Source organism: Squalius cephalus (assembly GCF_949319135.1).
Source record: "Squalius cephalus genome assembly, chromosome: 1".
NCBI lineage: Eukaryota > Metazoa > Chordata > Actinopteri > Cypriniformes > Leuciscidae > Squalius > Squalius cephalus.
In genome coordinates, this window is record NC_137122.1 from 26,804,289 (window position 1) to 26,831,773 (window position 27,485).

A 27,485-nucleotide genomic window follows, 5' to 3' on the forward strand; every position below is an offset into this window, starting at 1 on the left:
AGACTTGACAGAGCAGCCATCAAGTGTTAGACAGTATTCTAGATTATTACGTGCAGAAGTTTTTGGTATAATAATTAGAATCTTTATTTTTCAGAATTGAGTAGTAGGAAATTACTAGTTATCCAGTCCCAGGGGTAGAGCCAAGGCAATAGTCCAAAACAAGAGCAGAAGATCGAAACCGGGTGAGCAAGCCGAAACAGGATTGAGTAAAGGGACTAGGCAAATCAGAGGGAAAAAACAAGATTAAATAAACAGACAAGGCATGTAAGCTAGAAACGACTAGAACAAGACTGGTTTTAGGACAGTAGTGAAACGGATGATAACCAAAACACACTGACAGAGAGGCAAAGAAAGAGAGAAGCATAACTAGTGGAGAAAATCAATGCAAAATGGGAGACAGGTGTGTGTAAGGAGAGCGTGAGCAATGATTATAATGAGGTGCAGCTGTGATGGCAAGTGATAGAAAATGACAACCAAGACAAAACAAACACAACAGAAAGGCTGATGATCAAACCAGAGTCCTGACACTCCATACTTAACTTGAGATCGATATGACATCTCTTCATTTACTGCAACAAGCTGATAACGGTCAGATAAGTAGGATTTGAACCATGCTAATGCAATTCCACTAATGCCAACATAATTTTCGAGTCTATTCAAATAAATGTTGTGGTCGATGGTATCAAATGCAGCACTAAGATCGAGTAAAACTAATAGAGAGATACAACCTCAATCGGATGATAAGAGCAAATCATTTGTGACTCTAATGAGAGCAGTCTCAGTACTATGGTACGGTCTAAATCCTGATTGAAAATCCTCGCAGGTATAATTTCTTTCTAAAAAGGAACATAGTTGTGAGGATACCGCCTTTTTCTACTATCTTTGACAGAAAAGGTAGATTCGAGATCGGCCTGTAATTGACTAATTCTCTTATAAGTTAAGAACCTGACCGTTTAGCTCTGTAAGGTGTATCATACTATGCCCCCCCCCCATTTTCCAGATTATTTTTACACCCCTGGTTGAGTGTTAATATAGTAATCATTATAGATTAAATTAAGTATTTTGCACCACATTTTTATTATCAGATCAAAGAATCATTACCTTTGCCTTCATGCTTCATGTCATGCTGCCTGTAATTTGCTGAATGGTTTTACTGTTAATCAGTATATTGAATCAGTACATTGTGCAGCCCTTCTGTATTCAGTACTTATGGACTCCCATGATGAGCGCCTGCTGTCAGGCATATGCAGTAAAAGCCCTTGATGTCCCTCGTTTCTGTTTCCCCTCTTGCTCTGAGATTGAGCTCTTTTATTGAGCTGGGTGTGAATTGACTGTCTTGTCGGCTCAGGGTTTGGAGTACGTCTGGAGATGTGACCCGCTTGTCTTCTCTGCTCTGACTGTTTTAATTATGTGCCAGTTTTTTGTGGGAGGTGAGGCTTTATTGTCTGTTAATTACGTTAAGATGGATCTTAGATGTTCCTCACACTCATAATTGCTTTTTTCTCCTACGCTCATGATTGAGTGGCAGGGTATGAATAGAGCTGAAGGAGTAAATCTCAGGAAGAAATGTCCAGGTCATTTTTCACCCCATACTTTAATTGCGTAAAGAAAATGGAGCCTATTTTTTTATTGTTTTGTATAATGATTATAGACAAAGTTTTTATGGCAAAAAAACGCCCCAGACATTTCTTGACAGTTTCAAGAGAGTCTCATGCATGTTTTAGGATGTGTGTGCTTCAGCTAGTGTGACGGAAGCTCTGGCCTTGTCACTCATTCAGAGTCAAGCATTTCTTTGTGGCTTATACACAAGCAGTGTGTCCCTGAGAGAAGAGGAAAGCTGCTCACAGTTCCTGTGGTTTTGATCGCTTTGGGGAAAAGTCGACACATTAGTGGTCCTTAGTGTTTTTCTGTTTTTAGTGTTAGCCTCTGCATGGGAAAAACGCTCAAAGTATCTAAGATACTGAAAGTTAATTCTTGGTAAGTCATTTGACATTTTTCCAAAGACAAATTTTTCCATACTGTATATGTGTGTGTATACAGTATATATATATATATATATATATGTCAAGTCACCTTCATTTATATAGCGCTTTTAACAATATGGACTGTCAAAGCGGCTTTACAGTGATAATAGGAAATTACAGTAACAGAGATTGTTTTGGCTTTACAGCAGCTCTAGAATAAAGCTATTGTCCAGCTAAAGTTAGTTTTGAGTGATTCACTTCCGTTGCTAGTTATTAACTTAGGGGCCGTTTACACAACACTGTTCTAACACACACACACACACACACACACACACACACACACACGTATATATATGTGTATATAATCCCTCCCCCCTCACATTTTGTTGCTTTGCAGCCTGAAAGGAAGACGGACACAGTTTTTGTTTTATCCAGCCGTATTTACACAGTGCAACTTATAGCATCCAAATGAAAGATATAACACCAACATGTCAGAAAAAAAAAATAAAAATAAAAAAACAGAATCACTGAGTTGGAAAAAGCATCACCCCCATGTGTCAGTATTTAGTTGAACCACCTTTAATTACAGCCTTTAAGGCCTGTTCACACCAAGTGCGATAACTATAAATATAAAGATATAGTTCTAAAAAAAAATCTCAATATTAAAGAATATTTTAGAACAATTTTATCCAGCCGATGAACGACAGCCAATCAGAATCCATTAAAGCGTCAGACAAGCATGCGCTTAGAATAAGCAGAGCGGTATCGTCCACTTTTGTGAACGCTAATAGTTATCTTTATAGTTATTGCCCTTGATGTGAATGAGCCTTTAGTTTGTTGGGATATGTCTCTCCTAACTTTGCACATCTAGACTTTGCAATATTTGCCCACTCCTCTTTGGAGAACTCCTCAAATTTAGCTACATTTGATGGTGACCGTTTGTGGACTGCAGTCTTCAAGTCATTCCACAGATTTTCAATGGGGTTTAAGTCTGGCCATGCAAGGACATTCACCGTTTTCTCCTTCAACCACTGTGTGGTCAGTTTTGCTGTGTGATTTGGGTCATTGTCATGTTGGAAGGTAAACCTTCTTCCCATTGACAACTTTCTGGTAGAGGGCAGCAGATTTTCCTCAAGAATTTGATGGGGTATTTTGCCCCATCCATTTTTCGTTCTATCTTGACAAGTTCTCCAGTGAAACACCCCCATAACAGGATATTACTATCTCCATGCTTTACTGCAGGAATGGGGTTATTTGGAAGGTGAGCTGTATTGGATTTCTGCCAGACTTATTGTTTGGTGTTAAATAATTAAATTTTAGTCTTATCTGACCACAACATATTTTTCCATGTGGCCTCAGTTGTGGCAAAGCTCAGTCGTGGACTGCATGAGGAGTGGCTTTTTTCTTGCAACCTCAAGCCACATTTGTGGATAATTTGTGATATTGTTGTCATATTATGACCACTCTTTGTCATAAATTCCTGAAACTGTTGGTTGTACAGTTGCTGTAGGCCCCATGGTAACCTCTCTGAACAGTTTCCTCCTGGCTCTTTCATCCAGGGACATCAAGGACTGAAATGCTCAAGGAAAGCTCTTTTCATGCTGAGCTCATCAAAATGACACAGTTGAAAGTCAAATGGTTGTGTTTGCATTGAGAAGGTGATTAGCCACACCTGATTTAGGAGGCATTATTTTTTTTAATTATCATGGGTTTGTTTTTTAAATTTATCATGGGTAATGTAGTTTTTCCAGCATTAATTCTGCTGTTAAACATGATTATTTTAAAAGTAGTAATAATGTAGGCTAATGGCTTCAACAGACGCAAAAACTATCGATTAACAACCTTATAGCTCACTGTATGGCTCTCTTTAATCGTTTATAAGTACTATATTAACTCAACACCCCGGCTGAGTTAATATAGTTATCACCCCCCACCCCCCAAGACTAGTCTGGACTAAACTGCATGTTTGAACTGTTTGAGAGCAATATATCTTACAATATATCAATGCCATTGTTTTGTCTCAAGATTCACACCAGTTAAGGTTTTTATCTAAGGCATGTTCATAAAAGCTACTTAAATGTCCTAACTGAACTAAGGCCTAATCCTGGCTTAATCTAGTGAAACCAGGCCATAATAGATTAAATTAAAGGGTAGCCTAACTCTAAAGGGTAAATCGACTATTTTTGACTGACAAAATGCCGGCGGACACAGCTACAGTGAGTTGTTCAAAATCTTTCTTTTTAGTAAACTCTGTGTACACAAACAATGTTCTCAATGCTTGAGTTCATGTGTAGAGCCCCTGGTGATACTTCGAGCAAAGTTTCATGTTGTGTCGAGCCACATTATAGTGTTTTAAAAATAGCGATTTTTGATGCTATCATAGAAGTGCCCCAATCACTCCCATTCAAAAGGCAATTTGACCGAAAACGAAAATACGGTCAAACTTAAAAGTGGCGTTTCCATTCTAATAATGCTTTTAAACGAAAGTTTGCCTCGGGTAGATTAACAAAAAGACCCTAGGTTGCATTTTGGCGAGAGTTACCCTTTAAGTATTTTGCACCACATTGTTATTATCAGATCAATGAGCCATTACCATTGCCTTTATGCTTCATGTTATGCTGCGTGAAATTTGCTGAATGATGGTATTTTACTGTTAATCAGTATATTTGATCAATATTGTGTAGTACATCTATTTTGTAAAAGTAACACTATTATGATGTATCTAAACCCCCATCCCCATCCCCATCCCCCCCACATATTTTCCTCCCAGGTTTTTTCTTCGAGGTCATCATCTTGGTGAAGTGGCCAAAATGAAATCCCTGTTTTTGAACCTCATTAAATATTCATGAGGTTTTTAGAGCATTTTATGCCAGGCCCCATATGGAGCCTCACAGTGAATTTTATGCCAGATCTGTTCAGTATCTCCTGCCAGGCAGAACGCCTCTGTCCGCTGACAGGTGCATTACGTGCTTGAGGACGGGAACACAGACGCTTAGTCGAAACATTGACATCGGCCCAGACGTTTTTAGTTGCTATGCTGTCAGCCGAAGCTATCTGGCAGTATTTTGGCGTAAAGTGACTCTTTTAGCTGTGGCTATAAAACACTTGACCTCTCACAGTCGATGTTTCTTATTTTATTCTTCCACCATCAAGCTTCCCTGTGGATTTTATTTGTATCTCCAGCTTCTTTCAGAAATGTGATTAATACTTTTTATTTTTTATTTACTTACATGAATCTCAAGAACACCTTACAAACATAATAAAACAATCAACATTAAATAACAAATGATCTTCATTACAGCCTGGATACAAAAACAATCACATGCTTTTCAGACTATGAGGATGTTTCATCATTGCAGCGCCTGTAGATTGATTTGACCTTCTCAGTCAAATGTCTGATTGCTTCAGAGTCAGACTGATGAATGGAGAATTAAACACGTAAATTATCACTGAAAAATAATGTATTCTTTATTTACCCTGATGAAAACAGCCTTAGGCCGTGTGTCCACCAAAGCGTTTTTTCACGCAGCTGGCGTATTTTTTCAATTGTTTTCAATGTGAGCGCTGCGTTTTTAAAACGCCATGAGCGTGCTGAGCGTCTTTTTCTCGCTGAAGGCCCTTGCACACAGAGTCCGAAATTATCGCATGCATTTTTTTGCATTCGTGATTCGGTGGCTCTGAATTGTCAAAACACCATGCTTCCTACGGATGCGAAAAACGCAAAAAATCGAACCTGATTCAAATTTTTTTTTGACAGACGAAAGTTTCGGAGGCAGTGTGCAAGCGTGATTGACATAACGTGAGGTCGTATTTATTTTTTAACGTGCTAAAATTTTGGACGCAGTGTGCAAGGGCCTTGAAGCGCTGAGCGTTCGCCGTTTTTTACAGGTCGCCGCTGTCACTTTTTACCCAACCGTCCAATCACAGTGGAGGAGGGGCGGGACTAATACCACACCGACCAATCGCCACATTCTGCTTGTACAACGTCAACAGATGACAACAACAAGCATAGTAACAGAACAAAATAATTTAAAACAAGAGCCAGAGAAAATACGTTACATTGTATCGACATTTTAATATAGAATCAACACAGAAACAAAATATGTGTGAAATGAGATAATAGTAACACTTTCGCGGATATTCTCAACTGTGTCTCAACTGAAAAAAACGCAACGCTGCCAAAACACTCTCAAGCGCCCAAAGCTTGACGTTTTCAGCAGAGCGCCTAGCGTTTTCAGCTGGCCTTAGGGACTAGATGTCATTCCGGTTTGAACTGGTCAAGGTGGTCTGGTTTGCTGATCTTAGTGTGGTATTTGTCAGCTGGGAGACCAGCTAAACCAACTTTTTAACCAGGGTTGACCAAGTCTTGGTTGTACTGACCTCTTATTTCCCTACCAAATCATATGGTGTTTGTGTTGGTTGTATTTCATCAAGCTCAACCATTTAACCTGGTTGGTTATTGTTTGAAAAAAAAATATTTAATTTAATTTATAAAATTGAATTGCAATCTGGAAATGTTGTCTCTGTCATGACAAAAAGTGTACAGTGTGCACTTGACAGAATCTACTGTGTGTTGCTGTAAGTGTCTCTCTTCACACACCATGTGTTTGCTCAGAATTGATTGATGAATCCATTTGAGTGCTGTCGACGCAGGTCAGTGTACAACGAACCAAAGTGATATGGACAAACACTGCTGGGACTTGATGGTCGCTGTGTGTGTGTGTGTGTGTGTGTGTGTGTGTGTCCTCTACAGGCCTGAAGACGTTTCTGATATCCGGGAGGAAGGTGAAGCACACACAGTGGAGCTGTCCTCCGTCTGCTCTGGTGAAGAGTGAGCTCCGAAAGTCTCTCAGCGTCACGTCCTTCAGTCCTGACGTCACATCCTCAGCCTGCGCTGTGACCCCGAGCCCGGACAGAGCTAAGGTCAGTGTGACAGACAGGCACTCACTTAACCCGCTTACAACAAAGTTCATGATCCTACACAATTATAAGTGATGTTTTAATGTGCAACCTCATAATCACGTCGCAGGTCATTGATTTAGTCCCCACTGTCAATGACACTATTCAACAGCCCTCCAAGAGATTTATGGTACTTCTGCTGTAATGAGTAAACCTTTTTTATTTACAGAAACCTTGAGGGAATATATTAAAATTATGAAATAATATTTATTTAGAATCAATTAAATATTATCATGATTATTTTTAATAATTAAAATTCCCAATTTAATATGGTACAGAGTTAAATATAAAATAAAATTAAATAAAACAAGAAACACCATTGTAGCTTATTTTAATAATTGTTTTGTCTTTTTTTTTTTTTAAGCCATCTTGAGGTCTTAAGGTCTTTCTGAGGCCCCTAATGGACTCCGGGTCCCTGGTTGAGAACCACTGATTTAGTTTATAGTGACCCTTGGTAGTGTCTAATTTCTGTTCACGATACATTGAATAGGGAACTAGAGAGCTGATGGTAATCTAAGTTAATAAATACAGTTGTGGTCAGAATTATTTGCCCCTTTGGTAAATATGATCAAAGATGGCTGTAAAAAATAAATCTGCATTGTTAATCCTTTTGATATATATATTTTTTTTTAAATACACAAATCTAACCTTTTAATGAAGTAAAAGAATTGAAAGTTGGGGGAAAATCACATTAAGAATGTTTTTCTCCAAAACACATTGGGAACAATTATTTGCCCCTTTTTATTAAATACTTTTTGCAACCTCCTTTTGCCAAGATAACAGCTCTGAGTTTTCTCCTATAATGCCTGATGAGTTTGGAGAACACCTGACAATGAGATCAGAGACCATTCCTCCATACAGAATCTCTCCAGATCCTTCAGATTCCCAGATCCATGTTGTTCGCTTCTCCTCTTCAGTTCAGCCCACTCATTTTCTATTGGGTTCAGGTCTGGGGAATGGGATGGCCATTGCAGATGCTTGGTTTTGTGCTCAAACCATTTTTTTTTTTTGCTTTTTGGCGCTAAACACTTAATATGGGTTTGGTGCACACAGGGATAAAAAAGTACCCCATGTGTAAAATTAAATACTCTGCTGTATCTTTAATGCTGTGGGCCTAATGTTCTGCCAGAGGTCCTGGACATCTTGTTCAGATACATGGCATCATGGATTTGATCAAATACCAACAGATAAAAAATCTAAACCTGACAGCCTGTTGGACAGTGGTCCCATCAGGACAATGATCCAAAAACAAACATCAAAATCAAAACAAAAATGGGTCACTGAGCACAAAACCAAAAATCTACAATGGCCATCCCAGTCCCTGACCTGAAGTCTATAGAAGATGAGTGGGCTGAACTGAAGAGGAGAAGCGCCAACATGGATCTGGGAATCTGAAGGATCTGGAGAGGTTCTGTATGGAGGAATGGTCTCTGATCTCATTGTCAGGTGTTCTCCAAACTCATCAGGCATTATAGGAGAAAACTCAGAGCTGTTATCTTGGAAAAAGGAGGTTGCAAAAAGTATTTAATACAAGGGGGCAAATAATTGTTCCCAACGTGTTTTGGAGACCCCCCCCCCCCCCCCCCCCCACACACACACACACACACACTTTCAATTCTTTTACTTCAATAAAATGTTCGATTTTTGCATTTAAAAAAAAAAAACATTAAATTATCAAAAGGATTACCAATGCAGATTTATTTTTTTACAGCCATCTTTGATTATATTTACCAAGGGGGCAAATCATTCTGACCAGCACTGTATGTTCATCCATTATTTTCTGATTATATCATTACAAATCTATCTCTGAATATTGGAGTCAGTTTGTCGGGTGTTTCATTGGCTTTCATTTTACGTTAATGCACAATGTCTCAACGCATGCTGCTTTCTCTCAAGTGTTCTCAGAACAGCATTATTCCTTTTACTGATGAAAAATCCCTGCTGGAAACACACCATGCTGATGCATTATGTGAAACACTGCAGTGATTTAGGCCATGAGGGATCGTAATGAGCACATCAATAAGTGAGCGTGGTCAGAGCAGTGATGAGCAGTGATCATAATGCGCCTGTGTGAATTGCATCCACCTCTCCTTTTAAATTTGATCGATCAGTCACATGCACAATGCATTCATCCAAGCAACCACAGCCTTGCAAGAGATACTCTCGTCATTGCACTTTAATACTGATGGGACCTTAAGTTGCAAGGGCAGGAGAACCGCTGCTCTCTCCTCCTGTGCAAGAGTCCATCTGTAGTAATTATTCATCTCCAAGGGCAAACATTGCTGATTTTTAAACCCCTGCATATTCAAACGGCAAATGCTAAATGGCATACGCAACAGATTTTTGAGCTGCTTGCTAAAGCTGCCATCACTACTACTGACTACTGATATTTATATGCATGAAAGTAGTCTGTTACAATGTTTATAAAGATCTCCTTGGTTAACTTTACAAGCTATCAGAATTTCAACTTACTTTTTGGCCATATAAATATAAGCAGCTGCACCAAATTGCATATTTTTGCTCAGTTTGGGCCTCTGAATAATCTTCAGGGGTTTTTTCTTCTGAAGTTTGAGCTCCATATTCTCAATAGCCTACCGAGCCATACAAGCCTGATGCATCAGAAATGATTCTCGACAATTAATATTAATATTTAATTACAGTTAATATTTTGTCTAAATGTTCAATGAACTGTTCTATTTAAATACATAAAACAAATCTGACTATTTTATCTTTACAGGGTTACACACCTAGCAGTGCCATAGCAATCACTTAGCAATGTGCTAATAAGCTACACACTAGCATTGTGAACAAAGATCACTGACCTTTCCATGTGGAGCCTTGTTTCTAAGTTTAGTTTTTTATTGACTTAAACAGTAAGTGAAGTGTTTGACTCGGCTCTGTTTGTCATGTTTTTCTGCTTCTCTCCCTCAGTCTGCCTGTCCCTCGTGTAGCGTGTTAGCTTCTGAAGACGGGTCACTTCACAGCAACAGCTGCACAGATCCTGACCACAAAACCATCAACAGAAAGGTGTGTGTGTGTCTTGCATCTGATCTCAATGAGTAGAATTTAAAAATCCCCAGTATTTAATCTTTTTTATGCCTAGCTAAAACTGCATCGTTTGGTGCAACTTAGAAAATACAATGGAGTTTCAATAAATAATGTAACAAGACCTTTTATACAGGAAAAAGAGCCATTTAATTCAAATGTCCTGCTATCTTAGATTAGCTAGACGAGCTAGACCTATTGGTTATAATAATAAAAACAGAAATCATTGTAATATGCAGATTTGCTGCATCAACGTTGAAAACTGTTGTGCTGCTTCATATTTTTGTGGAAACCATGATACATTTTTCAGGATTCTTTTATGAATAGAAAGTTTAAAAGAACTTTTAAAATATAAATCTTTTGTACGGATATAAATGTCTTTACTGTCACTTTTGATTGATTTAATGCATCCTTTGATGAATATCTTACTGACCCCAAACTTTTGAATGGTAGTTTACTTCATAATTGTATTTAATATGTTTTTGTCTATTAGTAAAAATTACTATTGAGAATAATGAAGATAACAAAAAATGAATAAATCAATAAATAAAAGGAAAACATCTGGACACAGTAATGAGAATTACATGAATGAGAATGTGCCTAACTGACATGAAAATAATGCCTTTATTTCTTTTAAGTGTGGCCTGGATATGTGTGATATAATGTGATATAATTGATATATATATAATTTTATGTGATCACCCATAAAGGTTGCATTTGCATTGCCAGCTTGTGCATAATATTGGTTATAACCATAAATGTGCATAAATGAGCGGTCTTATTTATTGACATATTTAAGGTTTTTCTTATTTATCGAAATGCTCTCTTGTTAAAGATAACTGTTTTTACAAGTTTACCTTTCTTTAGTGTGTATAATGTTGCTGTTTGAGCATGAAAAAGGTCTGCAAAGTTAGAAAGCACTAAGTCACTCCAGAGGGAGAATTCTCTATATCAGTAACACTGTTTCTGAACTCCCTGAAACGCCTCCATTGTAGTCTTGAGTTTCTTCTGGGAACAAACATGTCACAATATTCCTCATTTAAATAATTCCTGCACTAGGCATATGCAAAATAAAGGAGTGAGGCCTGGTTGAGTTAGTTAGTAGTGTGTTGAAACTCACTGTTATGGTAAGGGACGTGACATCCCTGAAATGCGCTCGAGGCGGTTGACCAATCACAACACACTGATCCAGCCGACCAATCAGAGCACACTGAGCTTTCAAAAGGAGGGGCTTCATAGAGAGACAGAAACTCAACAGAGCATTACTGACAGACTGAGAAGAGAGGAGCTGCAACAATGTCAAATATGTGAAAAATAATCATTCAACATGAACATTGAACATTCAAGCATGAAAACCTACTCTAGCAGACCACAAAAACAAAATCAAGACTTTGAAAAAAGGCATAATAGGCCTTTCATAATGGCTTTCTTTGTTTGTGTCTTCTGAATCTTCTTCAGGGACCACAAGGCAGGAGTCCCAAGACCCTTAATGGCCTGTTAAGCCCTCATCTGGAGCAGCCCCTGACCCACAGCCAGACGTCCCTGTGCGAGATGCTGCAGGAGAAGGAGAAGAAGTGGCCCGGAGTAGGAGGCATAAGTTGCATGGGAACGATGGACCACTCCGCCCTCATCCCACTGCGCTCCAAAAACTTCCGCGAGAGGAGCGACGCTCACTTTGTGGACGTGATAAAGGAGGACAGGTAGGAAACGACAGCAGTGAGGACGAGGCCCGCTGGGACAAAAATGTCAGACAAGATGGAACGTTATTGTTTAACCGGCACCAGTGGAGGTCATGCTGTTCCCAGAGGGACACTTGATGCACTTTGATGTAGTGTGCTGTGATGTACTGTGTGTGTCCTCCGGTCCTGGACAGTCCATTTTTCTTGTCTTCCTCTATAAATGCTAACAATGTACTAAATAGTTACATATAGTATTTTAGTGCAAAATTAGTAACCATTATAATCCAGTTTATCTATGCTATATGCGCAGATATAGTTGAAGTTGCCCTTATTCTACTTTCAGATTTTACCTTTCGTGTATTGTGCAATATACTGTTGCAGTATATGTACTGTATTGTGCAGTATACAGTATTGTAGCTGTTTGTGAATGTAAAAGGTCTGCAAAATTTCAAAGATCAAAGTGCAGATACATGGAGTTATTGTCTCCTAAAAGAAAGGTCAGATTCTGAACTGCCTGAAACGAGTTGTCAGTAATTATTGTCAGTCTCATTTCCTGAAGAAACTTGAGTATGTTTGTAACAAATTTGCGTAATGCCAGCCTATGGTCTTCATTGGCTGCCCGTGAACAATGATGCCATCATTACTGTTCATATCACTGTATATCAAGTCCTGAGGAAGCCGCTGAAGTTGAAATTCAGATTTTCTAATGGGCATTTGGTTTCAGACACGCTCAATAAACTGGACCTTCTAACCAATCAGAGTAGAGTAGACCAATCGCAATAGACTGGGATTTGACCAATCAGAGCAGAGTAGACCAATCACAACAGACTGGGCCATTTGACCAATCGGAGCAAAGTAGACCAATCACAACAGACTGAGCCATTTGACCAATCAGAGCAGAGTAGACCAATCACAACAGACTGGGTCATTGGACCAATCAGAGCAGAGTAGACCAGTCACAACAGACTGAGCCATTCGACCAATCAGAGCAGAGTAGACCAATCACAACAGACTGGGTCATCTGACCAATCAGAGCAGAGTAGACCAGTCACAACAGACTGGGTCATTTGACCAATCAGAGCAGAGTAGTTCTCAGAAAGAAGGGGTTTAAGAGACCAAATCCTTTATTGAACCATTTCAGACACTGAGAAAAGAACAAGAGGTGATGCTGCAATGTATATTTTGAGAGAATTATAGTATTTTATTTGTTTGTTTGTTTTTTTGCTCTTGGATGCATCTAAACCTGTTGTAGGAGACCTCCAAAACTAAATTAGGGACCTTTTAAAATAGCATAATAGGGGCACTTTAAATATCTGGGTATTATTTTTATGGAGGTGGTCAAATTGACCCTAATTGGATTCACTGTAGTTCACCAAATATCACACTATGGAAAAGATAAATAAAATAAAATCTGGTTTTAACAGCAAACTTTTAATATTTATACTTCTCATACATTCTTTTGATTTTGGTTTGAAGTATGACCAGGATGTGTTTTCGTGTGATTCACTCATAAACAACTCTCTATATATACGCAGTTCTGCGTTGATATATCTCCGCACCATCTGCGTTTCTCTTTTTTTCCCACCACAAACATGCCTCATTTCTACACAAACTTTCTGCATGCACATAAGAAAAACAGATGCAGTGGATGAATTCCCTCCACTATCTAATGTTGTCTTCTGTGCTTCGGCCTTGCAGTCTGATGAAAGATTACTTCTTCAAACCGCCCATCAACAAGTTGAGCCACACTTTCATAGACCGATCCCTGGAGTCGGCTTACAGGACCAGCTACCAGGACGAGGTAAGACGTTCCTTTCATTTATCTGTCGCTTTTCATTTGTTCTCTCTGTCACAATGTTTATAACTGTTTTTTTACTCAGTCTGGGTCTGAGATTTAGAAAAGGCATTTTTTTTTTTTGCGCTGTCTGTACTGCCCTCTGGTGGTCTGTCTTTTGAAATACATGTAAAGATATTATGAGATGTAAATATGTTATATTAGGTAATATCTCACTTGATCTGATCGATCTTTCTGTTGATTGTCAGGTTAAGACACACGCTCCCGTCCAGACGTTTGCCAGTTCAACGTTCAGCTCCTTCCTAGACATGCTCCTGTGCTGTTGTGTGTTTCTGGCTCTCTCGTTGGCTTGCTTCCTTCGACCACTGGTTACCCAGAAGCCCCTGCCCACGCCTGCCCTTATAGTGGCCGCAGTGGCTGCTGTGCTTGAATGTTTGGCCCTAGTGCTTGCTATACGGTGAGTGTGGAGATTGTGATCATTTAGTCACCCTCATGTCATTCCAAACCATTGGAATTTATTGGTTTTCATGAAACATAAAAAGTTTAGTTTAACTTGTTCGCTGCTGTATATTCCAGATCAAATATGGCGCAACACGTCATTTCTGTTTTTGAGGAAAATACTTTTTACAGGTTTGGAATGACATGAGGGTAAATAGAAATGTAATTTTTTGGATGAACTATCTTATTAAAACTTGCCTGAGTGGATGAGGCCAAACAGTTTTGAAAAGAAGGTTTTACTTGCTCTAAATATTCAATGGATCAAATTTAATTATCTTTTTTAATGCATTTCAGAAATGCCTCCATTGCTTGTGATCTGTCAGGTCTGAGTATTTTCAACAAGAATTTCAAGGCTTTTATAATTAACACATTTTAGAAATATTGCTGCTGTAACAGAATGGGACTTAAGTGAAAATATTATAAAATAATATACTGTATGTGGTTAAACAGCGCTGAGGAATGACTTTGTTTTAACCAGCATGCGGCTGGATCTGTTCCAGGCTGATACAAAACCATGTTTCATATTCAAATTTAAGAGCTTTATAATCCTTTGGAGGTAAAATAAAAAATTTAAATGCAATTTATTTGCATTCAGTCATCTGCTTGGCAGTAGTTTTTAAGAATATCTCTCTTTGCAATGAGATTAAATGGAGATAATTGGTTTACTCCCTGGAAATTGTGGCGAGATTTGATTTTACTGTCTGATAGAAATGTCAAAATCAATTATGTGCTTTTTACAGCCAATACATTTTTGGTCTACTGGTCTACTTTTTTTTTCTTCAGTGTTTCATTGTCAATGATGCACTCATTGTATAGACACTATTCCTATGTTTTTGTTCACATCAGTGTGATTTTAGTATATTTAGATTTGAGATATTATATTTTGTATTCATATTTCTTAATTCATATTTGTACATTTTATAATTTTGCTATTCTAATTAATATTATTTAAGTTGACATCTTATTTTTTATCTTATATTTTTATTCATATTTTATTTTTTCTAAGGTTTAGTGTTTTTTTGTTGTTGTATTTTTATAATTTGAGTAGTTTTTTTTAACAAATGTCAAAATGTCTGTGTAATTTTTCATTATATTTTGAATTTATTTTAGCACATCATGTTAAACTAAAGTAAGTAACATGAAATCATTTTTTTATATGGTTTTAGTTTTAGTTAACCTTGGTTTACAGCAAATTAAATATGGCGTCTGCTCTAACTAAGGTCCACTATCAAGAAAATCGCTGGCTTTAAAATTTGGGAGTATTTTTCATATTCCAGTATGACATTGGGATGTTTTTCCCTTTTGTTGTTCACAATAGACTGTTACTTCAGTTTTAAAACTGGACCTGGGCAATAGCAGCATAATGTACAGTACACAGTGTATTTGAACTGCACATACTGATACTGTACAGTCCTGACGAAGTGTGCATATCCTTCACAGAAGAGCCTTTTACCTGGACAGCGTTCTGAACTGCACCATGACCCTCCTCTGGGCCATTTCCGGCTGGGTTCCTCGTCACATGATCGGGGCAGTGCTGGTGTCTTTACCTGCCGTGGCTGTGTTCTCTCACATCACCTGCGATATGCATGACTCCATACAGGTGAACACAAGAGCAAAGACATTGTGGAGGCGTTTTCATTTGTCATTTTGTGTGTGTGTGAAAGAAGTTGATACTTTTATTCAGCAAATAGATCAAAAGTTGACAGCCTTGGTGAGAAAAAAAAAATGCAGCCTTGGTGAGCAGAAGAGAATGTTTCAAAAACATTGAAAATCTTTCCAACCCCAAACTTTTAAACAGTAGTGTATATAAACATTTTAATGCTTGGAAAGTTTATAGGACCTTATTGTGTAAATTATCCTCAAAAACACTCTAAAGTATGTATTTAAAAAACAAACACAAGAAACCATTTCATATACAGTAACTCCTTTTAGGAGTAGCAAAAACGCATACAGCATAGCGTCTTGCTAACACAGTGAATGTGCATGCTGGGGTAAATGCTTTTAAGTGTGCACTTTAGTATGTAAGGTACATATCTATTATGTAAGATTGTATAGATATGTCTGGTGATGTGGTAGAATAGATGCAGCAACCGAAGCAGTCAGGAAAGTGCATATTTCTGTAAACTGCAATCCTGCACACACTCTGCTGCGAGCATGAGCATGTTTAATTCATGTCTAATTCTTTTCCCCAGTTCACCATGTTCACCTGCTGTGCTGTTATAATTGCCATCATCCAGTACTGCAATTTCTGTCAGCTGAGTTTCTGGATGCGTTCAAGCCTGGCGACGCTAGCGGGAATCACCTTTCTCAGTGTGCTCTGGAGCCCTCCATGCAGGTTCAAACTATCACAAATATACACATTATACACTGAACTGCTGCATGCTGCAAAAAATCATAGTTTTAATGTGTATTTTTGACTTGTTTTTGGAGAATGAGAATGCATTTTGTCACACTGCACTGGCAGGTTTTTCTTTTACCTTATTTTAAACAGAAAACATGTGGAAAAATATGCCAGTACAGTAACACAAAATGTTTAGTTATTTTAACTGGAAAACAAGACATTTAAAACTTTGTTACGTATACTTTCATTCAAAAGTTTGGGGTCAGTAAGATTTGGCCTTAGCATTTATTTGATCAAAAATACAGTACGAAATTAATATTGTGGAATATTATAATTATTTAAAATAACTTTTCTGTCGGAATATATTGTAAAACGTAATTTATTCCTGTGATCAAAGCTGTATTCTCAGCATCATTAACTCCAGTCTTCAGTGTCACATGATCCTTCAGAAATCATTCTGATATGATGATTTGATGCTCAGGAAGCATTTCTGGTTATTATTATCAATGTTGAGTTGAGTTGTTCTGCTTCATATTTTTTGTAAATCATGATTTTAAAAAAATCCAGGATTCTTTAGGGCTTTTCACACTGCGATTATCATCGTTCTAAACACCGCTTGTAACCCTGGTTAAATAGCGCTTCACACTTGTAATTTAAAAGCAGGATTAGCATCTACACTGAACTGATTTCAGCTGAAAAACAGCCGAAATGCATCATTTTCCTGTTATCACTGTAAAGCTGCTTTGAAACAATCTGTACTGTATAAAGCGCTATATAAATAAAGGTGATTTGACTTTTTACCCCGGGGTTATGAAACCCTGCTCCCGACCACTGCACTGTTTTTACACTTAACTTCGCATTGCGCTGCCAAATGTGTACAGTGTTATAATGTTACGACTAGATTCTTAGCAACCTAAACAATCGCGTGCCTCATATTCTCGTGCTTTGGACAGTCATGGAAACAGTGTATTGTATAAACAGTCGTTTTAGTGTTTGATAGGAAAGATGTCAAGTGGCGAAAACAAAACCGTTTGATTCCTTTACATTAAGCCAATGCAGAAAAAAATAGAGAAAAAAAATGTAATTTGAGGACGTGCACTCCTAGAGACTTTATGTGAACAGGTCGCTTGCAGCGTTTGTCCAGTCACACTGACACTGTCACTGTAAATATGCGAATAAGGACTTTGACCCGGGGTTTAGGAATGTACAGTGTGGAAATGTCAGTTTATGAATACCCAAAATTCATTTTTAGCCCCGGGTAAATTACGAGCAGTGTGAAACGTGAAGCATGATAACCCATGATTCCTTTCTCCCAGGGTTTAGAGTGACCCAGGGTTAACTATTTCAAGTGTGAAAAGCCCTTTTGATGAATAGAAAGTACAAACAGCATAAATTTGAATTAGAAATCTTTTAACTAACAGCTTGCATCTGTCTCTGTCTCCCTCTTTTACTGTCTTTTTCCTTTTCCCATTATGATACATTTACTAAAGACACGCAGTGAAAAATTAGCGCTGATGATAAGGCGTGGACAGGGTTTTTTTCTTTTGCGGCTGACCTTTTTGCATATGCATTTGTAGGAGTTTCCCTTTCAGAAGCAAATTTATGGGAGGAAAGTTAAATGATTCACACAAGGTGATTTACTATGATTTGTGCAAGTCAATTTACTGGTACTTGCGCCATTGTTTGCTGCCCCCAAAAAAAGCATGTCTTAAACTAATTAACTAATTAAAATAATGCTAATTTGCGCTGCTCTTGCTAGATTGTGTTGGTCATTATGGAAATGATCCGGCTGCGTCTGTGTCCTTTAATTTGCTTGTTGTCAGTAGATCACGCGCAGAACTTTCCACTCTGTGTTTTTATAGGATTGCGCTCTCACGCTAATTTGCCCTGTTTAGTAAATTTGGCCCTTAATATCTTTACTGTCACTTTTGATTCATTTACTGCATCCTTTCTAAATAAAAGTATTAATTCTTAAAGGTTTGTGATTTATGGTGCTTTTGATTGGGCTTTCATAGATTAGTTGTGTTATTCTAATATAATTAAAAGCTAACTTTTCTCTGTCAATTTTTCTTTTAGCACTTGGGAACGTTTATTTTTGAGGTAAGTTTAAGACTACGGATACTACTGTCTGTTTCACATTTTATTGGCTTGATTTTATGCTAGTATACCACTCAAAATTTCCCAGTTTTCATTTTTGTTTTACTATTGAAATTGTCTTCCTCTATATTCACGTCACCAGATCCAGTGACTTCAACAGCAGCATTAATGACGTCCAGTCCTCTGTAGAAGATTCGGCCCGACCGCAGGATCTACTCGGCCCAGAGGCTTTGGTTGCCTTTTTCCTGTTGCTACTTCTTGTTTGGTTCCTCAACCGTGAGTTCGAGGTGAGCTACCGTCTACACTTCCACGGGAACGTGGAAGCAGACCAGCACCGCATCAAAATCCAAAACATGCGGGACCAGGCGGACTGGCTCCTGCGCAACATCATCCCGATCCACGTGGCCGAGCAGCTGAAGGTGACCCAGAGCTACTCGAAGAACCACGACAATGTGGGCGTCATCTTCGCCAGCATCGTCAACTTCAGCGAGTTCTACGAAGAGAGCTACGAAGGTGGGAAAGAGTGCTACCGCGTCCTCAACGAACTCATCGGGGACTTCGACGAACTCTTGCGCAAGTCTGACTTTTCCAACATAGAGAAGATCAAGACGATCGGCGCGACCTACATGGCGGCGTCGGGGCTCAATACGCAACAGTGTAGCGACCAGGCCCATCCGCACGCCCACCTGCGAGCGCTCTTCGAATTCTGCCTGGAAATGATGCGAGTGGTGGACGACTTCAATAAAAACATGCTGGGATTTAAGTTCAAGTTACGGATTGGGTTCAACCACGGACCCCTCACTGCCGGAGTCATCGGCACCACCAAGCTCCTCTACGACATCTGGGGAGACACGGTGAACATCGCCAGCCGGATGGACACGACTGGTGTGGAGTGTCGCGCTCAGGTTAGTGAGGAGAGCTACTGCGTGCTCAGCGGAATGGACTACGAGTTCGACTACCGAGGTACCGTCAACGTGAAGGGCAAGGGTCAAATGAAGACCTACCTTTACCCGAAGAGCGCAGACAGCGGACCTGTACCTCAATACCAGCTCTCGGTCTCTCCAGAAATTCGAGCGCAGGTGGACGGCAGCATCGGCCGCTCGCCCACCGATGAAATCGCTAATATGATGATGGCAACCAATGCCAGTAAAGTAGGTGCATCTTTCTCTGTGAGTTCAGGGCTTACCGGACAGGGATATGCTGGTAGAGACTTTCCCGAAAAGATTGGTGGAAGCAACGGTACGTCCAAGGCCCAACGATCCGCATCTGCTGTTGGCCTGAATTGCATACCAGAAACCAACCTGAGCGCAAGTCCAGTGGTATTCGATAAACAAGCAGAACCGACTTTGGCCTCTCCTGTCCGGGTGGAAAACGCAGAGGCCAATGCAGACAAGGCGGGAGAAATAGCGTACATGGGTGAAATGACAAAACTTTGACTCTAAACACGCCAACAATGTTGTTGCTGTTGGTCTAAACCCTTTAAACATGGGCTTGCAACCCTCTCCGTTGAGTTTGTAGGGATAGGCATGTTTAGGGACGAATGCTTGTGTAGATTTGCATCTGTGTATGTGGAGTGGAAAGTTTAAGCACATAATCTAAAAAGTCTTTATACCGCTAGCTGAACCAGGAGACGCTTTCACATCTAGTGCTGTGGACCGTAAAAACTCCGAATCATTTCTACATGGAATAAGAAATGCTAGGGAGATGCATTGGGATGGCACAGACCTGAAGTCCCATCCTTAAACAGACCGCAGTTATTCCCGCTAATTTAATTTAGACTATTATTCCCCTACTATTGTCTATTTTCGTTATTTTCGTGAATTTTCTTTTAATGAAGTGCCTTTAGGATAACAATATGTATGAGGCATTAAAAAAAAAAAAAAGATTTCTCAATCAAATCTTTAGCTAAAGATCAAACAAATTTAGCATGTAAAATTGATGTTCGAAAATGCTTTAATTTTTGTGGAAGTATTTGATATATTTTGGGATATTTATTGATATTTTTGAGTTCTCGTCGTCGGAACGTTCAACAGTCAGTATTCCAAACAATTTCACAAAGCTAAACTCTATATTGCGATTTTAAAAAGACCCAAAGACTCTGAATGGTGCATGGCCAAAAGTGTCTGTGAAGAAGTATTAGTGAAATGTAGAGCAAGCTATGGGCTAAATTCACCTACAATCAAGAATATCAAATATTTCACAGGAGATTATTTCTCTTGCTTTATCTTGATGCATGTAACTGTCTGATTATGGGCTTTCTGTCTTTTTTCGTGATTTTATTTTTCTTCCTGTCGCTCTTCATTCTGCAGCTAAATGTTGGCTTGAGAACTAACAATGAGTTCTTAGACGACGTGGCAAGTTTGCCTTAACGCTAATGAGTTCATAGTCTTAAAGGACACATTCGTAGTCTTTAAGGACAAAAATGCTTTCATGCATCAGCTACTGTGAGCTACTGGTTTAAGATGTGGGCAATTTGATTACAAATCAACATAAAAAAAAAAAAATCAACATTGACCCCATTTACTCTCCTAAAAAAGATCCTGGTCTTATTCTGGATGATTCATCAGTGCACGTTGTTGTAAAAGCAAAAATGTTTGTCTCACGGGCATGGAAAAAATAAAGTTAGCCAATAGCCATATAACAGTGTTATAGACTTTTGTAGGTAGTGCAGCAATTCAATGATGATTAATGGTAAAATGATTATGGCAATAATGGCAAATAACGATAGATTTGAAAACAACGTTTCAAAATTGGGAGATGCTGTGATCAAGAATCCTCCTCGAAAGTGGGTTGCTGGTGTTGTTTCAGGTTTGGCTTTATTCTGGTATTACCTACTTCCACCATCCAAACAATTCCTGATGGATAAAATTAAATCCTGTCCTCCGTTATTTTTCCTCATTGAATATTATGTTGCACTTAAAGGTGCAGTAAGCGATTTCTGAGAAACACTGTTGATATTTGAAATCAGCCCAAACAAACACACCCTTCTTTCATTGCTGCGCCCCCAAAATGCACAAACATGGATGTGGATGTCTCTCTATCATAGCTGAAGTGAAGCAAAATAATGCTTCACAAAAAAACTAAGCGAAGATGAAGAACGAATGACAAGGGAGAACAAAAATTTAACAGAGTACACAAGAGTATAAGCTAGTCTCGCATTGCCAGACCTTCAGACTGACGGCAACAACAACATTTATTTATAAAGCACATTTAAACACAATATAGACTGATCCAAAGTGCTGTACATGGTACAAAGCAGGTCTATACTATCAAAAAGCAACAACAACAAAAAAAGGCAGAAGGTCTGGACTCTATCGCAGCTTTTCTTGGGCAAGGACCGCCCAAGAGGACGTTTGACTGACATGTAACGTGTGACATGACAACAGCGTATTCACGCTTGAACTTGAAGTGAACACAACTTTCTGCTGTGGTGCCGTTTACAAAGTTCCCAGTTCGTTGCATCCCGGCCACGAGTGCACCTTCAGAGAGAACATTCAGCCTTTTTTCTCTTTGGGAGGAGAGATGCTACTGAAACCATCGTTAGTCAGTGACATTCTGTTAAAAACTAAATATTTAATTTTGCAGTATAGCTATAGCCCACCGGTTTCATTTATTCGTATTATTGGCTTATAATTTGAGTAACAGATGTCATATTTAATTTAGCCTATTTTTCTTTGTGAGAGATTTTTTTTTTTTTTTTTTTTTACTGTGTTGACTGTATCATGAAATGACAAAAATAACAAATATGAAATGTTGGCTATACAAGAATTTTATTTGTTATCCCCAATCCCTCTCTCTGTTTTTAGGGGAAATTTAAATGTGAGAGTGATTTTAGGCGGGAACAGGTGGGTGCAGAACCTAGCCTCTACAGAACCACGCACAGACCTCTAGGCCCTGTTCACACCTAGATGCGTTTTGTTCGATTGGATCACAAGTGGACGACGCTAAATACAGGTGTAAATGGGGTCTAAAACGTTTTGAGCTGGTCCACTTTCCACCACTTCCAGAGGTAGTTGAAAACACATTCGACCGGATTGCTTTCTTAGTGTAAACGCTCATGTGGTCGAATGTGTTTGAAAGACGCCTACTCTCCTCCTTCTGATAATACGTAAACATTATGGGAAGCATTAGCCAGACAAGTTTGGTTTGAAGACGAAAAATGTACCAAGCACAATGTTCTCGCACCATTCCTGATTTCTAACACACACTCACAGCGCTTGGCTGGTCTTGCAGCTTTCAGAGCAGAAACAAAAACTGATGTTCTCTGTGTGTTTTTCTGTCGTTTTTGGTCGCAATCATATGTAAATTGCACAAGCTTATTTCATCCATTAGATTGAAAGATCTGAAAAAACACATACATTTTCCCCACCCATAGACTCTCCCCTCAAAGAAATGAGGACAGAAGTGGTTTAAAGTAGACGAAAGAGACTGATTAAAACACCAGGTGTAAACAGGAATGTGTCTCCCTCGTCTACTTGTGACCCCATCGACCAAAACACATCTTAATACCAGGTGTAATCAGGGCCTTAGTTAACTTCCAAGTGTGTTGTGGCACACTTTTAACAGTGTTTCTCAGAAATCGCTTACTGCACCTTTAAGAAAATACATCAAATGAGAGTATTAACATGCCATTTAATGTTGGCTTTGATTTTGGTTGTCAACAATATCATAAGCGAGAAAAGTGAATTTAATTATTTAAAATGTGAAAAAAAGAAACTTTAACTATTTCAAAATAAAATGGACAAGAAATGATGTTCACAATTAAGTGGCAGAGGACGGTTGTGAGTACTGGCAATAATCTAGGTAACATATATTTACTCTAGCCAGTCAAATGTACAGACTCATGTGAATATTAGAATAGGTTAGACCATAGCCTTAACTCTGCCTGCTTGTCTTTTGATGTGCAATATAAAGGGTGAATTATTGTATGGGATATTAGCAAAAGGATCTGTAAATGTAGATTTGAATCTTTTTGCCACTGAGTTGTCGCTTTGTAAGTAACTTAATCTGCACTGATACTGCATCCATTATATGACTGTCACATGCTTTAGTCCATGATGTGTTTACCTTTTGATAGCAGTTTAATTGTTTTCCTTACCTTTTAGCTTTATGATAGGCAACCAAGGGTTGTGTGCTCAAAGATATGTTGTTGACTTTTCACATTTATAGGGATTATGCTCTGATTATGAGCAAATGTGAAATGCATAACTTTTTTTTTGACATTTCTGTGAATTTGCAATCTGCCAAGATCCTAAAAGGGAATTGTTCTAAAACGCGATTCATTTGTCAGTATTTCTCATTGTATATATTAGTGCCTTTTACTCATTTAGAAGGCATCGAGCAGTCAAATTGAAATTCTTGTTTATATGTTCAATTTCTTACTGCTTGTGTCTTAATGTGATCTTTAGCGCTGTGCCTTTTCTTATTAGCTTGACGTGTTCATTCTCACTGTATATTCCTTTTGAATGTGATCTGCTCTTCATTTTGAAATATTGGTAGGGTGAATATTGTCATTTTACTACTAGGTGCCATTCTTGAAGTCATTTTTATTCCGTGCTGACTGTTAAGTTGATGTGTTCTCGGTGACGCCAAGCATTGCAAGCCATGTATTTTTAATATCTTTTATAGGGCACAACTTTTGCTAAATAATAATAAACGTGCCCTTGCTGTCTGGAGGGGGAATGAGCACACAACCTTGTTTCAGAGAGCAGAGCAATATTAAACTTGATCCAACTAAATAAGCATTACGCTTCAGCCTCTGAACTGCTGCTTTAGAGCTTGAACTTAGCTTGACGAAGCACATTTATGTTTTTTATCATAGGCATTATGATACATAACTTTCCATTCCATTACTTCTGCTTGAGACTTCATCATGAGCAAAGCAAAAAACACATTTAGGGTGAATGAAAGGGCTGAACTTATATGCATGATAACAGTAGAGCCACATTTTATTAGAGTTTTTTTCTACTTTACAATCACTTCAGTTGGTCCAATTGATGAATACAAGCAATTTGACATAATAAATGTGTGTATGTATAATTCGACACACAAATGTGTGTTTTTAATAGAAGTATTACACACTGAGACTTCTTGCCAAAGAGTGTAATTATTAAAGAATGTATGATTTTGAGTTTCAGTCAGTTTCTTTGGAGACACAGTCATTTATTCATTTGTATAAAGTTTCTCCTTTGTTTGTACATATGCATTGCTCTGTATTTAACATATAACCTATTTCATTTTTGTATTATTTATACCGATGCATGTGCCATACTATTACATCAAAGCTAATGGATGAAAAGGGAAAGCCAATAATACAGTGTTGAAGTCTGCGTGTTGCCTGTTGATTTACAAGGAATATACCTTAAAGCTTTCTATGTCTGTTCACATTAACAATATACCCTGTGCACACACTACCACGCAAGTTTTATATCCCTTTAAATAGCCCATGACTTTCCTTGCTTTATTCTTATCAAGTATTTATTGTGTATACAAGTTGCAAGGCTGTACCATGGCAATTCAATGGCAGTTTGCAGATACTACTGAAAAATCGCTTTTACCTGTGCAAGAAACTTGAATTCAATTTTAATAAAGAGGTGTCACAGTAACAATAAATAGTACCAACTGTAATATTTGTCAACATGGTACACTTTTGTGAGGGTACACTCAAATTTGAACCGATTGAATACTACATCTTCGACATTTACATGTAAACACCGGCCTCTAGCGGTTGTTATGGTCACTACCGCGTGACGTACACGTTTGCGTAAGGGGCGTGGCTGCGCAGCCCCTCCTCCTTCACAGTCTGGCTGGAAAAGAAAAAAAAACTTTTTGTATCGAAGGAATCAACAGCCGCCATCTTGTCGCGGATGAGCGTCAGGATTTCGGGAGAGCATTATATCATTTTTTACGCTACCTGCTCCATCGGAACCGGCCCAAATAGCTTCCCAGCGACGAAAACGACAAGCTTCGGGCCAAATCGCGGATCTTTGTGGGGAATATCAGCGTAATGGAGCCGTTTTTGTGGTCGGCTGGAAAACCCCCGTATATCTGATTTCCCCCTTCAGCGCGAGCGGCGCTCCTGTGCCACTCGCCTATATTAAAAAATAATTATTTTTTTCTAATTTTTCATTTATATTGCTGGACTTTACTGATTATTCGATTCGGGCTGGACATGGAGCATGAAGGTCTTTATTTTTATTCGCAGAAAATAGCATTTTTGAAGAGACCCACGCGAACCATTTAAAGGAATCGAGATTTTTCGCCCTCGTCGTGTATTTCTCGGTTTTAACGATGATATAATTTATTTTCGTGGGGTTCGGGGCGATCATTAAGGTTAATTATGCGGGTTTTGGGTGTTGGATTATCATGGGGTGAATGGCGATGGCGGAGCGGGGCGCTGTTGAGTCGCGTTTGAGCCCCATCTGTTAATTATTGGCTCCTGATCGCTGAATAATAATAGAAAAACCCGAGGGTAGATTTGATTTATTTCGCTTTGTCCCCCTTCCGGGCTCTTGGAAGACGCATTTATTGCTTTGACGTGTTTTTTTGAGAAGCGAGAGAGAGAGCACGATGGCTGATAATCTACTGGATATGGGTCCTCCCAACGCAAAGCGGCCCAAACTGAACTCACCTGCGCTGTCGTCCTCCGACACTCCAGGTAAGATGCTCACCTGTCAAATCTGAAAACTTCTCTGACGTCATCTGTCATATCAAAAATCTAGATAAGAACTTCTCAGTCAGGTCACCTGTCTCGTGTAATAATGCATTTGCTCAGACGTCGTCAAATATCAGATCAGAAACCCTTTAGACCAGACTAAACTCTCACGTGTTCAATAAGAAATCTCTCAGGCCAGGTTTAGGTAGCAGTCTCACCTGTCCAGATCAGGACCAGGTAAGTCTCAACATCAGAGTTGTCCCAGGTATCCTGCTCACCTGTCCCACCACAGATCGGTCAGTGCAGGTAAGACTCGGTTTTTGTGGGACTCTCACCAAGCCAGATCCAGGTCTCACTAGAGATTGACCAGTTATGCTTTTTCTATGACAATATCCATCGTTTTAAACTAATGTTTCTGATAACTGATATGCAGAATTTTTTTTTTTACGCAGTAATATCTAGAAGACGATCATTAGACCGAAATTAAAAACATATGCATTATAAATGTTATTATTATTAATAATAATTCTTATTAGTATTACAATTGTTATTATGCAAAGTTATCTGTGACCTAAACAATCAGTTTTTTTGTTTTGAGTTAATTGTTAAGGTACTTGTTTCTCACTTGAGAATGAATAACTGTTATGTAATTGAAAGATAATTATGTTGTATTTATATAGGTTTTTTTTAAAATTGTGTTGAGTATTATTGAGTGCTTTTATTTAGACAGCCATCAAATTGCGCCATTTATTGGCAGGCTTGGTGTTAAAGACAATCGATTAAGTTAAAGTGTGAATATTGGTGAAATATGTCGGTTTAGATATGTCATGTTTAATTTTCTGATAACTGATATGCAGAACTGAGTTATATATATATATATTTTTGGCAATAACTAGATGATTGTTTGACAACTATACAAATACATAATTAAAATTTTATTATTAACAATAATTCTTATTAGTATTACTGTTGTTTGCGAAGTAACTCCGTGATCGAAGTGGTCAAAAAGCAATCTGTAACACTTTACAATAAGGTTACATTAGTCTTAATGAATTAACTAACTTGCATGAACTAACAATGAGCAATATATTCTTACAGCATTTATTAACATTTTGTTAATGTAAGTTAACTAAAGTTAACAGATACAACTTTTAATCTTTGAAATGTATTTGGAAATACTGAGATTAACATAGAAGTATGTTAAGTAATAGTTAAATTAAACCTTATTGTAAAGTGCGTACTTTTGCATACTTTACAATACTGTTGTTGGTTGCTTTATTTAGATACCCATCAAATGGTCGCATTTATTAGTTGACACTGTAATAAACAACAATAACCGATTAAGTTGAAAAGTGAGAATATCGGTAAAATATATCAGTCATAAAACTGCATGATATCATGCAAATATATCAATATAAAAATGATATTTCTGCGCTCTCTAGCTCTCACCTGT

The 27,485-nt window shown here is 38.4% G+C and overlaps 2 protein-coding genes across 8 annotated transcripts in view; both read left to right on the plus strand.

Annotated features, from left to right (window-relative positions):
- Window positions 1-24,975, plus strand: part of LOC307157927 (adenylate cyclase 9) — a 61,068-nt gene extending 36,093 nt beyond the window's left edge. Inside the window, exons 2-10 of the mRNA XM_079869921.1 lie at window positions 6,718-6,887; window positions 9,855-9,950; window positions 11,427-11,668; window positions 13,346-13,448; window positions 13,691-13,899; window positions 15,381-15,540; window positions 16,133-16,275; window positions 18,358-18,381; window positions 18,521-24,975. Coding sequence (XP_079726047.1) covers window positions 6,718-6,887; window positions 9,855-9,950; window positions 11,427-11,668; window positions 13,346-13,448; window positions 13,691-13,899; window positions 15,381-15,540; window positions 16,133-16,275; window positions 18,358-18,381; window positions 18,521-19,814 — 2,441 coding nt within the window. The 3' untranslated portion in view covers window positions 19,815-24,975. The remainder of the gene's footprint in view (window positions 1-6,717; window positions 6,888-9,854; window positions 9,951-11,426; window positions 11,669-13,345; window positions 13,449-13,690; window positions 13,900-15,380; window positions 15,541-16,132; window positions 16,276-18,357; window positions 18,382-18,520) is intronic.
- A 233-nt stretch (window positions 24,976-25,208) lies between these two features.
- crebbpb (CREB binding lysine acetyltransferase b) overlaps window positions 25,209-27,485 on the plus strand; it is a 67,446-nt gene continuing 65,169 nt past the window's right edge. For all 7 annotated transcript variants that reach the window (XM_079869871.1, XM_079869873.1, XM_079869872.1 and 4 more), the window contains exon 1: window positions 25,209-26,035. In XM_079869871.1, the coding sequence (XP_079725997.1) occupies window positions 25,948-26,035 (88 nt within the window). In that variant the 5' untranslated portion in view covers window positions 25,209-25,947. The remainder of the gene's footprint in view (window positions 26,036-27,485) is intronic.